The following is a 17018-nucleotide window of genomic DNA, read 5'->3' as shown; positions in this document are numbered from 1 at the left end:
AGGATCCATTTATTTATCAAGGGATTGAATCCTGAGTTACAAGTATCGTATGTTCATATGACCGCTACAAGTAAAAGCTTTAATGAAGTGACAGACTTTGTAAAAAAAGTGGAAGGAGTCCGACGGGATGGGCAGGTCAAGACTTTGTATAAGAAGTCCAAGAATATAGGTAACTTCAATGGTTCTTACTCCAGAGGTTCAGGTAGGTCGGCATTTGCAGCCCGACCAGTTCAATCAGCCATGCCCATTTCTACGAGTGGGTACTCAGGGACTTCATAACAGAATCCTACTCAGGATGGTCAGGGGGCTTTGTGCCTTGCTAAAATTTCTTTGTTTCCTAATGTTAGGGGTATTTTGATCACTTTTTTAATTACTTAAAGTGTTGAAAGACAAAATTTAAAGACCACCTTAAAATAGGGACATTCATGTGAATGCCCCAAATAAATGGTACATTTCACCCTAACGGAAGGCTTTATCCCCACTATGATTTTTTATCAATCTAAGGAAACATAACTACTATATCTACACATCTTAATGACATTTTAAATAAACTACAAAACTCAGTAATAGTTACTATTTTATATAAAATCTCTCCTTTATTTTCCTCTCAATTTTTTTTCCAGATCTACCCCTCATCCTCTCGTCCTGCAATCTTTTTTCTTAGTGTTTGGCTGCAAAAACTACAAAAATTGATCTGTGAATATGTTATGTGTTGTTCAAATTCAATCTTTGATTCACTGCTGTAGCTGGGATTAGATGCTTGAGAGCCTCCATTTTTCTCAAAAACGAAAGGAATGAAGTCATAAAAAAAATTAAAAAATATTTGTATGGATTGTATCTTGAAAGACAACTTTTGAATCTTCTCTTCTTCTTGATTGTTTCTGAGCAATTCAAACATTGTTTCATAGATATAGACACAAAATAACTTATATCATAAATATAAGCTATATCATATATATGATGGTACATAAAATTGAAATTGTGATACACGAATACAAGGCTTAAATTTAAAAATGTGAATCACAGGTACACATATCTGATACAATGTATGATACATTAAAATTGAAATTTTGAAACACAGATACAAGATCTATATTTGAAAATGTGAAACCCATATATAAGATTTATATTTGAAATTATAAAACACAGTTACATATATTCGCTTTGAATTTGAAAATAAATACACATGTTTATCAATCAACAACCAAACACAAATATAAATGTGTATATGATACATATACATTACTAAAAATTGATACATGTATGGTATGAAACACATATAAATTGGTATAAAAAAATATAAAACACAAATATATAAATGTATTTGTATACTTAAAATTAAAATTAAAATATAAATATAGAGTAGGAAAGGAAGGTAAGAGGTGAGTGAAAAAGAAGTATTGCTTAATTTCGTAAATATGAAAAAGTACCTCTAGATCTGAAATTTATAAAAATTTCTCTCTCTTTTTTTTTGGTTGAAGTCAAATTTAATGAGCTCTAATATGAATACTTAACATTGTCGTGTTCAAATTTCAAAATAAAAAGAAAAGCATAATAATTTTTTTAAAAATAAAGTGTCTGCGTTTGCTCTACCAATCACATGTCACCTAACACTTATGCCACCCAATAGCTATTCGCCACCTGGAGTATATACGAATTCAAATCCCACATTTCTGTAATACAAATTTCCCAAAAACACAATCATCATTTCCGGTGCAGCGGCAGTTAAAAGAGAAAACCAACGGCAAACACCGAAGTGTACCGTCGATTCCCTATCGCCGGTGTGTGATCGTCGGAGAGTCGCCGGTGAATATACACGTGGCAGGCGGATCAAAGTGGTACCACCGACGATATTAAGCTCAATGGAGTCTCACGGCGCCGGGATCCGCCGTGTTATGGTCCTCGCCTTTTGTGTCGCCGGCATTTGGTCTGCTTATATTTACCAAGGCGTTCTTCAAGAGACTGTGTAAGCATTTCACTCTTCTTCCGATTTCTAGAAGCTTCTATTCATTGTTTTAATGTATTAGTCCTTCGTCTCATTTAAACTGTTGTGTTAGGTCTTTTTCACCTATTTAAATTTCTGACTTTAGTATTGAATTCTTGAATTGACAATTATTTTGGGAATTTTTTTTGAGCTAAATTGACTGTTAATTTGGAACGGAGAGAATAATAATAAAAGTGTGTTTAAGTTGTTAGAAGAAGTGGTGATACAATTCAATATGGTATACACCACGTATTGTTTGATGTTTGATGGCCATTAGTTAAGAAAAAAAGAAATTTACCAGTTTGTTCTTTCTAACAATTTAAACTTTTTGATGAGGTGGTCTTACGATTCAATAATAAAAAGTGCTATGCTAAATGTTACTCTGTCCGTTCAAATTTATGTGAAATGTGTTTGGCCGGATATGAAATTTAAGAGAGGAAAACAGAATTTTGAAACTTGTGGTCTAAAATAAGCCTTACAAATATCTGGATCTTTTAAGTCATCTTATGAAGTGTAAAATGGGAAGATTAAAATCAAATTGTCACTAAATTTAAAAAGATATCAATCTTTTTTACACTGACTAAAAAGTAAAGACTGTCATATAAATTGGTATGGAAGGAGTAGTAATATCGATAACCAATAAAGAATGAAATTAAGGCAGCGGCTTACTGTGTTGCGACACATTGCCTTTTTTTTTGGGTAACTAAAATGTTAGAAAGTATCTTGACAAAACTTAAGTCTTTTTACCGACACGATGTTTGGGAATTCAAGGAGGCACAAAGAGGTAACAAAGAGTCTTTCTATTTGACTGTCTGAAATCAAGTGCGAGATTAAATTGAAAAGGCCCTTACTATAGATAGGGTGTAGCGCTTTTTTTGTTTTTGTAATTAAGGGCGTTTAGGTTTGACTGATAAGATAGAAAAGGGCAAGCCAAAACCCACTCTGCTGAGTTCGGCATCGCTAGACCAATACACAGAAACCTATTAACACAAGAGCCACATAACTAGAACATAAGACTATGTACTACATTTCTAATTCTAGGAGAAGCTTTGACACTACATACAAATGCAATTTCTCTTGCAATGCTTTCCCAGCATCTGGTTTTCTTTTCAAAGATTCTTGAGTTCGTTTCTATCCAAAGACATTGCCTTTAATATGCCATAAAGTTCAGTTTTTTTTGAGTTTTTGTGTAGCTTTTGTCACAATGTGTTTGGAGCTTGTGAGCTTGATATAACTTTTTTCTTTTTTTTATTCCTCTTAGTTTAAAAGCCAATATTTACAAATGGACCTGAACAGAATATAATGTATATAGATGATTCATATAGCCGATCCTAGCTGTTTTGGTATTGAGGTCTTGTTGATTGATTGATTAAGTTGTGTAGTGATTTATATACGTTAAGTTAGTTTGTTTGTGTTTGTTTGCATTTGGGCTTTAGGTCAACAAAGCGTTTTGGCCCGAACAAGGAAAGGTTTGAACACTTGGCATTCCTAAACCTGGCACAAAATGTAGTATGTCTGATATGGTCATTTATGAGTAAGTTTACAGCACTCTAGTATTTGATGTTCACATGTTTCTTGATGATATTGTATATATGCTTGAATTAGCACTGGTTAGATGATTAGTTAAGAATTCAGTGAGCTTTTTGCGCAGTGATAATGATTTGGTCTAACGGAAACAGTGGTGGTGCTCCCTGGTGGAGTTACTGGAGTGCTGGCATTACAAATACTATTGGACCAGCAATGGGGATTGAAGCGCTAAAGTATATTAGTTATCCTGCACAGGTATGTCCAATTTCTGTGGAATTTTTTCCTCTTGTGAAATGTAAACCTTAGTTCTAGAATTTTCTGAAATAACATTTAGGACTAGATGAAATGGTTTACTGGCTGTGATCAATATCCTAGCAATAGGAGTTGACATTTTTTATTCTAAATGATTGCGTCTTTACTTCTAATACTAATGAGGTTAATTGCCTTTGCAGGTCCTGGCAAAATCATCAAAAATGATTCCTGGTATTGTACCATTAACAATATTCTTCTTTAAGTTGTAACAAATGTCTTTCCTTTTTTTTTTTTTTTTTTATTTTGTTGTCAAATTATCAATCAAAAACAAGTTTGCTGGCTAATAAGGAGATGTGGAAAGCTATAGGGAAAAAGAGATCAATGGAAAGCTATAGGGGACAATAGTTTTTGTTGTATTGATAACGAAAGGATATACATGTGAGAGTTAGAGAAATGCTTGATTTGTCTTTCAAAGAGAAAATGGTATTTTGTGTCGATGAGCATATATATTCTTTTTTCTTTTGGGAATAAGAGATAAACAAAGGAATATATATGCATTCCCAAACATTTTTGTTGACATGAAAATACCCCTCTCATACATATGCTAAGACCATGACCATAGAAAGAATAGCCAGTACTCCGAAAAAAGAGGAGGAAGAAAGAATAGCAATTAAACATGGTGGGTTTCCAGTCACTGTTGGTCTTTGCAAAAGATTCAACTTCAATTTTTTCCCAAGTTTGCTAAGAGGATGTAATTTGTAGATATTCTGCGAAGTAATTGTTTTAAGCGCACTTTGGAGTAGATGTAATTTGTAGATATTTTCATTCTTATAGATAAGAGAGCATTTACTGTAACAGGGATCTCTGTCACTCATATATCTCTGATAAAAAAAGCGTTGTTGGACTAAAAGGAGATTAACGGAAGGCTATAGGAAAGTAGGAGATTAATGGAAAGCACTAGGGAAGGGTCCCTCTATTTTTCTATTGATGCCTCCCTTTTGACATCATGTCTAGGACTATTTAGTGGTTGCTATGGAGGCTTAGCTATAGGATATAGCCATGCTTATATAAATGAGTAGAAGAACTGAAAATGTTATTTTGTTTGTTATGCTGCTGGAAACCAGAATTTCTGGCTTCCTTTACTGATAGATGTTTTTGTGGTAGAAATGCCTAAGTTGATATATATTTGTGTGTTACTCGTAAAAACATATTTGTATTCATAAAAGCTTTCTTTTAACTGACACAGTTACAAACGCTTTCCTGCAGTAATGCTCATGGGCACAATAGTTTATGGCATAAGATATACAGTTCCAGAGTATGTGTGCACACTGCTTGTTGCTGGTGGAGTATCAATGTTTGCACTTCTAAAGGTGACATTTTATTTAAAACGTCTGAATTAATTATTCTTTTTTAAAAAAGGAAAAAAGAGAAGAGAAGAGGTGTCCATTCTCTCCTGTCTATCCTATTAGTCTTCAGATTTGATTCTTGTGATTATACGAGCAAACAGAGCATGTTTTTTTAGCACCACTGCTTACCTTTTCTGTTATACTTGTTTTTTCTTCAGACTAGCTCGAAAACCATAAGTAAGTTGGCGCACCCCAATGCTCCAGTTGGATATGGGCTGTGCTTCCTGAACCTCACCTTTGATGGTTTCACCAATGCTACTCAGGATTCGATTAAAGCACGGTAGTTTCGTTATCTGTGGTCTTATTAATCTCTATCTTTTGGTTGGATTGTGTGGCTCCTCTACCCAGCTTGTCGCCTTATCACACTCTGAACTGTGCAAATCGTAGTTTCTCTCTTCAAGAATATTTTACCAGTGCTTGTTATAGCATTATTACGTGCATGTATTCTAGGTCAACGGCAATCCATTGCATTTGCCTTTGCCTCTAGTTGTCTGTTCTTGTTGAGAAGCATGCAAATGAAGAAAATGATCTTTTGTCCTCTATCCTCCAAACTCCAAAGTAACTTACAGAGTTCTCTCAACTACGCACATCTGTTAAGTACATATGAAACCAAGAAAGTAAAGCGCAGGCCAATTTGGGACTTGCTAGCAGATTTTACCAATATTTAATGGTGATGTGGTATTTGATCTAACAATTTTACTGCTTGACAATGAATATTATTCTCATTAGCTTCTCTTCTCCCGTGCTTAGGTCATAACAGTTTTTTCTTATGAGTATTCTATATTTGGTGATGGTCTTTAAATCATGTTTATAATTGACAAGGAAATAAAACACTGGCATGGTCGGAAGCTGAATAGAGTGCTATGTAAGACATGAGAAATTGCTTGTGGGAGGTTTTTCATGATGCTTAAGTTCTCCTAGTACTCTCTCCACCTACTATGGGACTTTTAGGGTTTTCATGGTGCTCATCACCAGCCTATTGATCTGTTAGGGTTTAGGAAGGGTGCTGCATGAAAGGGTTTGTTTTGGAGACGAGGTCTGGGGAGGGTGGTGTACAAGATGACCCTGATCTGTTAATATGTAGATAGAATTAGTAATGTGTCTAGAGAAACTAGTGTAAGAAGTCGTGGATAGATTTCTTGATTATGGAATCCATGAACAACCAATGGGAGGAGGCCATAAAGTTTATAAGTCATTTTATGATGTAATGGAAAGCAAAGAGGGAACAATTCATTAGACTCGGACATTTAGGTCAATGCACACCATGAGCACAAACATTTGTGTTTTATATAGTTATAGTTCAACTTTGTTTAAGAGTTTTGGTTTACACCATAAGCTAGATTTCTGATTGGGAATTGACACACATCGGGTGGCTTGATGTCAAAAGAGACACATCTAGGTTTAGAACTATGAAACCCCTATAGAGTTCTAGAGGATCAAGAATAGAAGAAATTGCATACTGCTATCTTTTGAGGGATTTAGCCAAAATATTGTGCTATTTGAAAGAACACACTGTTTAATGCATGTGGCCATCCACTTTTCTCCTTGGATTTGGTAGGGATGTGCCAAATGTCATTGGTTAGATGAAACTTTAATCGTTTACTTGTAGTTACTAACAAAAATTCTTGTATTTTGCCAGGTACCCTAAGACATCTGCTTGGGATATTATGTTAGGAATGAATTTATGGGGTACCATTTACAATATGATCTTCATGTTTGGCTGGCCAAATGCCAGCGGGTTTGATGCGGTTCAATTCTGTAAGCAGCATCCAGAGGCAGCATGGGACATTCTTGTGTACTGTCTATGCGGCGCTGTTGGCCAGAACTTCATTTTTCTAACCATTAGCCGATTTGGTTCTCTGACTAACACAACCATCACCACAACGCGCAAATTTGTTAGCATAGTTGTGTCATCCGTGTTAAGTGGCAACCCATTGTCCACTAAGCAATGGGCAAGCGTCATCATGGTGTTCTCAGGATTGTCATACCAGATATATTTGAAGTGGAGGAAGTTACAGAGGATGCCAAAGAAGAAGAAGTCCACTTAACATATTAAAGTATAATTTTGTAAGTGATGTAGACGGTTCAGTAGTTTAACCTTTTTCTCTCCTTTTACAATTCCAATGCACTGGAAGTGTGACCACACTTCCATTATAGGTCATGTCATTCAGAAGAAATACACAAATATATAAAGCAAGTTTTTGAAAATTTTAGTGAAAATTTGGAAGTTTATCCCGGGTGGGATAAATTCGTCTAGGGATTATAGTCCCAGGATAATTTAGTTCATGTACCAAACGACCCCTTAGAGTTATGAGTCGGGCTACATATTGGCAAGAAGCTGCATTCTGCAACATTTGAAATATAGTCTTTTGTTGCTGATTGAGTTCTGTAAGTTCTTATGGCATTCAATTGTGTTCAGTTCTAATCAAAGCTACTCTTGTTTTGGATATTGATTAATGCTTGTGTCGAAGAATTGACACTGATCATATAAGGTCAATATACTTCATTGGTCATAATTCATCATCAGCGGAGAAGGCTAAGGGGAGGCAAGGGGTTAATCAAGGCTAAAATGATTTTTTTCGTGTGTAATTATTGGATCCCCTTGACAAAAAATGTTATAATGTAGTGGCAAAGGTAGTTCAAAAATTGCCATAAAGCACATATTTATTATCATGTGTCACTCCTGTTATTTTTCTGAATTCCTTTGTATGAATTTTTGGCTCTGTCTCTAATCATGATTGGTTAAATTATATCAATACATTGATGTAACTAATAAAGTTGCTGCCATGTGATCAGGAGGTTACGGGTTCAAGCCTTAAAAACAATCTCGGATAGAAATGCAAGGTAAAACTGCGTACAATAGACCCTTGTGGTCAGGTCCTTCACCGGACTCCGCGCATAGCAAGAGTTTTAGTGCATTGGGCTGCCCTTTTTATTGACGTTATGTCCAGCAACTTCTTTTTCTTCTTTTCTTGTTCTTTTAGTCCTTTTAGAATATGTATATCAGCAGAATATGTCAGATAATCATGTACTTCCTTTCCACTTTTGATAGTCTCTCACTGTTGAACAAGAGTCAGAACAAATTTCAGACAGCATCTCTGGTTAAACAAGGCAAAATCTGCTCCGATTTATTAACACAGCACCTGAAATACAATTGTGTGCTGAAGCTGTTGCCTGCTAGTCACACCAGACCAAGAGAAGACAAACTAATCAATCAAGACTCAGTCATGACCTTTGAACCTCATGGCCACTTTCTTTCCTAGAGTTTGCAACCATTATCTTCACTTTTCAGATATAGCAACATTATTTTGTAGAGGGGGATGTGCCATATCTTTACAGAACATAACAGCTTGAGGTACTTTGATGACACAGATGGAGATATTCAGAAAACAGGTTCTTTCAATTTTGCATCTTCGGATTGAAAAAAATTTAAAATATTATATGCATCTTTTGATTGGAAAGTACTCGACTCCAATGTAGTCAGCAAACATTTCATATCTAGTTTGTGAACTTTCCAGAAAACAGTTGGTCTCACCATTTCAAGATTGAATACATTTAAACTTCACTGGTCAGCATTCTTCACAAAGCATCCTTATCATACGAATTCAACATATATTTTCTTCAACTTATACTGTAGAACAGACAGATGGAAGGGAGATGGAATGTATACACGCCCTGTGAGGATGAGAGAGCCTGTTTGGATTGGCTTATTTTAAGCACTTTTGTAGTGTTTAGGTAACGTAAAGAAGAAGTGCTTTTAAGCACTTGTTAATCCAAAATAACAAAAATAATTTATACGCAAGTTATAAGCTCATCCAAACATGCTCTTAGTTTGGAACAGATGTCTAATTTCCTCAACTATCGTCCTACTACAAACCCTTCAAGGGAATACGCCAATCCATAACCTCAAGATTTATCCAACAATGCTCGAGCTCCTTCATATGGCTTTAATTTATCCTTTGTGGAGAACCATGTTTCTTCTAGCTCCAAATTGATCGTAAAAGATTTGTATAGGGAGGCTCACCTTTTCAATTTCACTTAAGTTTTTATCAGTAAGAAAATTTTTACATCCCTGGTGATACATTGTCATTGAACAACATTGTTTCTGCCAAAAGTAATAGAAGTCCAGAAATCCATACCATGTAGCAACAATAAATCGGAACAATTTCAGAGTTCAAGGCATGCTGTCTCTCAATGATACTCGAAAACATCTCAAAAACGTCTAATAGCATTAAAACTGACATAAAAGTGGTGAACTTTACTGCTTAATGGAAGTGCTCAACTTTGATTATATAGCTTTTGTATAACTCAAATCTTTCCTATTTTTGCAATGAATAGAAGTTCCAAATCATTGACCTAGACATTAACCATTTCTATGTAGATTTGGTAAGAGTAACTGTTTTCCTATATGAATAATACAAGTATAATATTCATAAACACACGTGCAGTTTTCTGAAGGGAAGCTTTAGAACAACAATAATGTTTCACAGGTTTAAGCCGTATAATCAACCACTAATGCTTGAGTCAAAGTAGGCTGCCTACATCACATCCTATTGGGGTGCGACCCTACATGAACTCGGAACGAGGCTGCTCCCTTTACACATGCAGTTTCTTTTTGCTAATTCTCAGTATATTTTATGGATTATTCATACCTCATAAGACAGAGGTTAAAACCAAGGCAAAAGAAAGATCTATCAACATCAACTTAAAGAAACAGGTCCCAAACAACTCAATATACAAATCAATTAGGCATATATACTAAAACCATTGTCACAGTTGAATACATTAACAGCAAACTGAAAACTTTACATACCCTTGACAAAAAGGACAACAATGTTTTGTTCTACTACAATTACCCAGAGAACAATGTATGAACATGAACAAAATATCGAAAGTTCATATAGTCAACCAACTGAGCTACTAAGATTATCGAGAGAACAATGTATTCAAATCAAACAAAGTAAAAACACTAACCATATATTTTGTCAAAAACCTTTAGGCCCATCAGTAGTAGTATTAGTCTCCTTCAAAACTCCAGATGACTCTTTATCAGCCATAGAAAGACAATACTTAGCAATTTCCCTAAATTTAGGAACACTCCTCAAATCCACAACAGTCCCGTCTTTCAATGTGATAATCACATCACCCCATTCACCAATAAATCTTGGAACAACCTGAACATCTTTGATGACTTTATACGAGAAATCGCTCCGGTCTTGACCCGTTAACCCGGAAATAACAGTAACTCTCAAATTGGTAAACCTGTACCTCAAGTAAAAAGCCCTAAATACTGCAGCTAGGGTTAATGGGAGCCAAAGAAGAGTGAAACCCAGAAGGAGATTAGCTGCGAGGTCTCCATAGTGAGCTCCTCCGTCGAAAAAGATGGATTCTTGATTAGGTTTGGATGTACTTGATGAAGCAACTGGGTTGGAGGACACGTGGAGCTTGGTGATTGGTCTGGTGCATTTTGGAGTGGCGGAGATGAAGGTTATTCTGGTAATTGTGTGGAGGGAAGGAGTGGTCGGAGAGAAGAGTGGGGTGGCGGCGGTGGCGGCGGCGGTGGCGGCGGTGGCGGCGGCGGCGGAGGTGGCCATGGTTTTATCCGTTAGGATGAGTGGTTGGTTTGGGCAGTTAAGAAAGGATTTTTTTCTTCTTTTAAATGAATTTAGTTTTGAGTTTCCATTGGATCAAAATGGTATGTGGTTGGCAATTTTCTAGCCACTACTACTAAGATGTAAACAAAATTAGACACTTCTAAAAAAGTGGAATACATCAATATCGATAAAATTTGTTAGTAAATATCATTTAGATATTCGAATTATAATCTTAAATCTACGATGAAGTATCATCCCGATTAGACACTCTTTCCTCTAAAAGTTAAAACTTTTTTTTGCACATATTCTCAATATATTAATCACTTAAAATATGTTACTTTTCAAATAAATTGTAAAACCTTATGCATGTTTGGATTGATGTTGGTGTGTATAATTAATTCAAGTAAGTTGTAAAACCTCATGCATATTTAAATTATGTTGGTGTGTATAACTGAAGAAGGAGATGTATAGTGTATTGTTACTGTTCCTAAATAAAAATTTGTCCAACGCCTAAATATATGTCCAAACTGATGTACACGATACTTTCACACCCACAAATAGTGTTTTTATACTAAGCCCCACCTCAAGGCTTACCCAACAAATATCTTTTACACACACTAGTCACCACATCCATCACAATTGATAATTATACAATCATTGTAAATTAACCACTACTCCAATAGCTACTACTCCCCTTTGATTACCATACTCATCAACTAGTCATCACCTATCACTAAATGTTATTTTTTAAATTATTTTGTTTTCATACATAGTGTGAGATTAATTAGTATTTTGTTTAAATTTTATATTTATAAATTATTTTTAAATAAGACAAGATTTATAAATTCATATTGCTGGGAAATGCATGATAGAATACAAGAAATGTCAAAAAGAAAAAAGCTTTGTTTAATAAAGAACTTGCTAGCTTTCTTGATGATGAGTTACAAATGAACGGGCCTCCTATTATATAAATAATAATTGTTGTATATGATTTTTAGTATTTACAAGTAATATATTTTTTAGAATTCTTTATTCGTCTGAAATCTTTCAAACCTTCACAAGAGTCTTCTTAGAAAATTCATATGGATCTAGAGTCCTTTCTAGAGCGGTCAAAATGAATTTGACCCTTGAGGCCAACCAATCCACTATTCTGATAGAATTGGGTTAAAAGTTATTCAGCTCATTTAAAATTGAGGCTTATTTAATGATATTTATTAAATAAGCATATGAATGTAGATGGAGATAAAGATGCTAATTGAGAGAACTTATCACAAACAGATTCAAATGCACTCCATGAGGTTTTGTGTTGAATATGTGTTATTTTTGTTATAGAGTAGAATCCATGAAAGCTTATGAAAGCTATTCTTTCATGAAAGTGCAGAGAATGAGTAATTGTGAAGAAGGGAGGTTTTATTATTAAGTCGTCACTTTACATTGAAGGAGTAGTATCTCTATTTATAGACTAGTGCATATGACACATGTGCCTTAACTAAGTTGCCAGCTGGAATTCTGTTACATAACAAACTTCTACAACTTCCTCACTTGGCACTGCACTCACACTGCACCTACATTTGATCATTTCTCAATACTCCCCCTCAAGCTAGGATGGAAGACATCAAGAACTCCTAGCTTGGCAGTCAAAAACTGATGTTGTGCTAGTCCCAGTCCCTTTGTAAGTAAGTTAGCTAACTGAAATTTGGTACCAACATATTCTGTCTTGGTCAAGCTATCTTTGAGTTTTTTTCTCACAAAATGGCAATCATTTTCAATGTGCTTAGTTTTTTCATGAAAGATTGGATTAGAGGCAATCTGCATAGCTGCTTTATTGTCACAACAAAGTTTAACTGGTGTAGTGACCTCCACTTTGAGTTCTTTTAGCAATCCTACTAACCAAATGATCTCTGTTACAGTTTCTGCCATGCTTCTATACTCAGCTTCTGCTGAACTTCTACTTATTGTATGCTGCTTCTTCAATTTTCATGAGATTAATGATTCACCAAGTTGTATCACATAACCTGTCACTGATCTTCTGGTGTTAGGACAACTTGCCCAGTTTGAATCACAAAAGGCTGTTAGTGTAGTGATTGAACCTCTCTTCAGTAACACTCCTTGTCCTGGTGATTTCTTCAAGTATCTAAGGACTCTTAAAGCTGTATCCCAGTGTGATTTTTTTGGCTTTTGCATGAATTGACTAAGAACTTGAACTGCAAAACATATGTCAGGCCTGGTTATTGTCAAATAGATCAACTTCCCAATTAGTTGTTGATAACTATGAATATCATCCAAAATTGGATCATTAGTTCTACCAACTACTGGATCATATTCTAATGTAGTTAGTTTCATATTTATCTCCATAGGGGTAGAAGCTAGTTTGGCACAACTCAATTCCATTGTGGAAAGCAACTCTAATGTATACTTTCTTTGATTAAGTAAGACTCCTATTTTTTATCTCAACACTTCAATTCCTAGGAAATATTTGAGTTGTCCTAGATCTTTCACTTTGAACTTGTTATGTAAAGTCCTTTGAGCTTCATCCATCATTTGTTGACTACTTCCTGTGATCAACAAATCATCAACATATACCAAGATTATCACAATATCCTTGTCTGCATGTTTGGTGAACAGAGAGTGATCATGTAAGCTCTGTATACACCCTACTTCTATCAAGGCTATGGATAATTTTATGTTCCATTGTCTGGATGCTTGCTTCAAACCATACAAAGATTTCATAAGCTTACACACCCTTGTCTCCCCCTGCTTGTGAAATCCCTGAGGTAAAGACATATAAACATCTTCATTGAGATCACCTTGGAGGAAAGCATTATTGACATCTATTTGCCTCAAAGGCCAATCATTGGAGGCTGCAATGCTGATAATAGTTCTCACTGTCACCATTTTTGTAATAGGAGAGAATGTCTCATGATAATCCAAACCCTCTTTCTGATTATAGCCCTTAGCGACTAGTCTAGCTTTGTACTTATCTACAATCACATCTGGCTTGTACTTTATTTAAAAACCCATTTTGAACCAATGGCTTGCTTGTCAGGAGGTAAGTCAACTACTTCCCGAGTGTGGTTACTTTCTAAGGCATTTATCTCATCTGTCATTGCTGCAATTCATTTGTCATCTTGTGAAGCCTCCTTAAAAGACTTAGGTTCAATTGATGAAGAAAGAGCACACAAGTAATCTTGGTAAGGTGAGGACAAATGAGAGTAGCCTATGTAATCTGAAAGGGGATAGGAACAACTAGCAGATAGTGTAGAAACTTGTGAAGCAGTGATATAGTCATTGAGCCAAGTGGGCTGCTTAGTGCTCCTGGTTGGCCTGGTATGCTGTCTAGTATGATTTACTACCTGGACCTCCAATGGAATAGAATCAGGAACCACAGGTGGTGCCTCCTCTAAGCATCTGTCAACAAAATTTTCTGCATGAGATGATTCTTCAACAACAGTATCAGTAGTATCAGGGTGGGGATCATCATCATTATCCACCTCTATTGACTGATCCAACACAATAGGCTTATCATAGCTAGAGTAAGGATTTGAGGCCCTTGAAGGAACTAACTGAAACATGTCAAGATGAACTTCTGAGTTGCCTTCATGATAAGGAAAAACATGTTCTCAAAATGAGACATCTCTGCTTACAAAGAACACTTTGTCAATCCAATCATAAAGTCTATACCCCTTTTGAGTTTCTGAATATCTTTAAAAAACTGTCTTTCTAGCTCTGGGTGCAAATTTATCCCCTTTTGGAAGCCTAGTTGCAAAGCATAAGAAACCAAACACTCTCAAATGATCAAGACTAGGTGATTTCTTGTGTAGCATCTCATAAGGCGTCTTTCCTCCAAGCACATCAGTGGGTAGTTTATTGATCAAATATACTGTAGTTCTAACACATTCCCCCCAGAATTGCATAGGCAATAAACTCTAAAATCTTAGTGCTCTAGCTACCTCTAGAATATGTCTATGTTTTCTCTCCACTGTCCCATTTTACTGAGGAGTATAAACACAACTACTTTGGTGTATAATTCCATGAGATACAAGTAAATCAATTAGTGAGGAGTTGAAAAATTTTGATCCATTATCAGATCTCAGTGTTTTCACAAACAAGGCAAATTGAGTATTTATTAAAGCAATGAAATCCTTCAACACTACAATGACTTCACTTTTAGAACTGATCAAGCATATCCATGTACACCTGCTATGATCATCTACTATAGTCACAAAGTAGTTCTTCCTATCATGAGTAGGCTTGCTATATGGACCCCATATATCAACATGAATCAATTCAAAAGGTCTAGATGTGTTACTGCTACTGACAGGGAACTTCAATCTACATTGCTTTGCTAAAAGACATATCTCACAATTATGTTGAACACTCTTGTTGGAGAAGTGCTTTAATGAATGAATATGCTGTAATACTCCATGTGATGCATGCCCTAGCCTCAAGTGCCATAGCTTTGCATCTGTATTTTCATTCGCAGCAACTACTACATTTATTGTGGACTTTATTGATTCCTTTAGTATGTACAGACCTTCCTTCTCCCTACCAATCCCCAATACCTTGCCATTGAAGAGTCCCTGAAATACACAAAAATCAGGGAAGAATGAAATTGAACAAAAAAGTTCCTTGGTTAGTTTGGAGACTGACAATAGATTGAACTTGAAGTCTGGAACATATAGGACATTCTTAAGTTCATTCCCTTCTAAGATGGTTGTGGTTCCTATGCCACTGATATCACATCTGTTACCTGTTAGGACTTGCACACCACTAGAATCACCATCTTTTAATCTTCTAATGGTATTTAGTAAAACTTCATTAAGTGTTATATGATGAGTAACTCTGCTATCAACTATCCACTTGTAAACCTTACTAGCTTTGGAGAGCAAGGAGATGATACCTGACACATTAGCAGCACAATCTGATGTTCTATTTTATCCATTTTGTCAACTAGATTCTGATACTGAGTTGGTGACATATATGTTGATGACATCTGATTCTCCATGTATCTTCCAGTATTGATAAAATCATCAGCATTCTGTGTGAGATGTACATTTGCAGGTTTGAAATTATGCTTAAAATCACCTGCAACCTTTCTTTTATTTTTGAAATCTGGTAGATAACCAACCAACCTATAACAATCAGCTTAAAATGACCTTTGAACCCACAATGATCACAAACTGTACCAAGTGGTACAAATTTCTTGGCCTTTGACTTGTATTCCTGAGATCTATCTGCTAGAAGTGTCAATGCATCCCTTGTTTTGTCTATAACTCCCAGTGCTCTTTGGCTTTCTTCTTGTGCAGCCGCAACATATGCCTCATTCATAGTTACTACAGGCTTTCTAGCTAAAATGCTACTTCTAATGTTCCCAAAACTTTCATTTAGTCTCATCAGAAATTGAAGTAATCTCTGAGACTTCAGATGCTCCACATAGGGAGATGAACTTTCACAATTACATCCGGGCGATGGAATCATCACATCTAATTCTAACCACAAATCCTTCAATTTCGAATAATATGAAGTAACAGAGTCAGTACCTTGTTTCAAAGATGCAATTTCAGACCATAGATGATAAGTCCTTGTGAGATCTGACCTGTCAAACCTCTCTTCAAAATCTGTCCACACTTTTTTCGCATTTGAAGCATACATGATTCCTGGCAATAGCTCATTTGTAACAGTGCTTGCAATCCAAGATAACACTATTTCATTGCATTTTCCCATTGTTTCTCTAACACTCCTCTGTAATCTTCTTTTATACATGATCCAGTAACAAATTCAAGCTTTCCTTTCCCTTTGAGAGCTAACTTCATCGTTCGACTCCATAATGCATAATTTTCTGGTTCTGTCAATTTAGTTGAAATAAGAGCAACTCCAGACCCATCAGATGCCTAGAGATAAATAGGATGATTATGATTTAATTTCATTACTTCATCTTCTGCCATTGGTGCTCGACTGTAGAAGCTGTTCAGAACTTCACAGCATCAACTTCTATTTTCCTTTTCTCTTCTTCTTCTTCGCAGATCGATCAGTCTTTCATGATCAGTGCTCTGATACCATGTTATTTTTGTTATAGAGTAGAATCCATGAAAGCTTATGGAAGCTATTCTTCCATGGAAGTGCAGAGAATGAGTTAATTGTGAAGAAGGGAGGTTTTATTATTAAGTCGTCACTTTACATTGAAGGAGTAACATCTCTATTTATAGACTAGTGCATATGGCACATGTGCCTTAACTAAGTTGACAGCTGGAATTC

General features: G+C 35.7%; 2 protein-coding genes across 7 annotated transcripts; one reads left to right on the top strand and one right to left on the bottom strand.

The window, feature by feature from the left end:
- The first annotated feature begins 1547 nt into the window (after positions 1–1547).
- On the top strand, positions 1548–8741 carry LOC129887558 (UDP-galactose/UDP-glucose transporter 3). 6 transcript variants are annotated; one of them, XR_008766432.1, is made up of 9 exons: positions 1548–1966; positions 3421–3518; positions 3636–3766; positions 3964–3994; positions 5030–5133; positions 5328–5449; positions 6809–7236; positions 7966–8013; positions 8222–8741. XR_008766432.1 is itself a non-coding variant. In XM_055962708.1 (8 exons), the coding sequence occupies exons 1-7, from the start codon at positions 1863–1865 to the stop codon at positions 7215–7217; spliced, it is 999 nt and encodes a 332-aa protein (XP_055818683.1). In that variant the 5' UTR covers positions 1548–1862; the 3' UTR covers positions 7218–7236; positions 8222–8741. The 6 variants fall into 6 exon arrangements, 4 of the variants coding, with proteins under 4 accessions (XP_055818683.1, XP_055818681.1, XP_055818682.1 ...); XR_008766431.1 differs by having other exon boundaries at positions 6809–7252; XM_055962708.1 differs by lacking the exon at positions 7966–8013.
- A 1163-nt stretch (positions 8742–9904) lies between these two features.
- LOC129887560 (uncharacterized) lies at positions 9905–10874 on the bottom strand. The gene has a single exon (XM_055962709.1). The coding sequence runs from the start codon at positions 10761–10763 to the stop codon at positions 10155–10157; it is 609 nt and encodes a 202-aa protein (XP_055818684.1). The 5' UTR covers positions 10764–10874; the 3' UTR covers positions 9905–10154.
- Between the last annotated feature and the right edge of the window lie 6144 nt (positions 10875–17018).

Source organism: Solanum dulcamara, chromosome 4, assembly GCF_947179165.1.
Source record: "Solanum dulcamara chromosome 4, daSolDulc1.2, whole genome shotgun sequence".
In the NCBI taxonomy this organism is placed as follows: Eukaryota; Viridiplantae; Streptophyta; class Magnoliopsida; order Solanales; family Solanaceae; genus Solanum; species Solanum dulcamara.
This window is presented reverse-complemented; position numbering and strand designations above follow the sequence as displayed.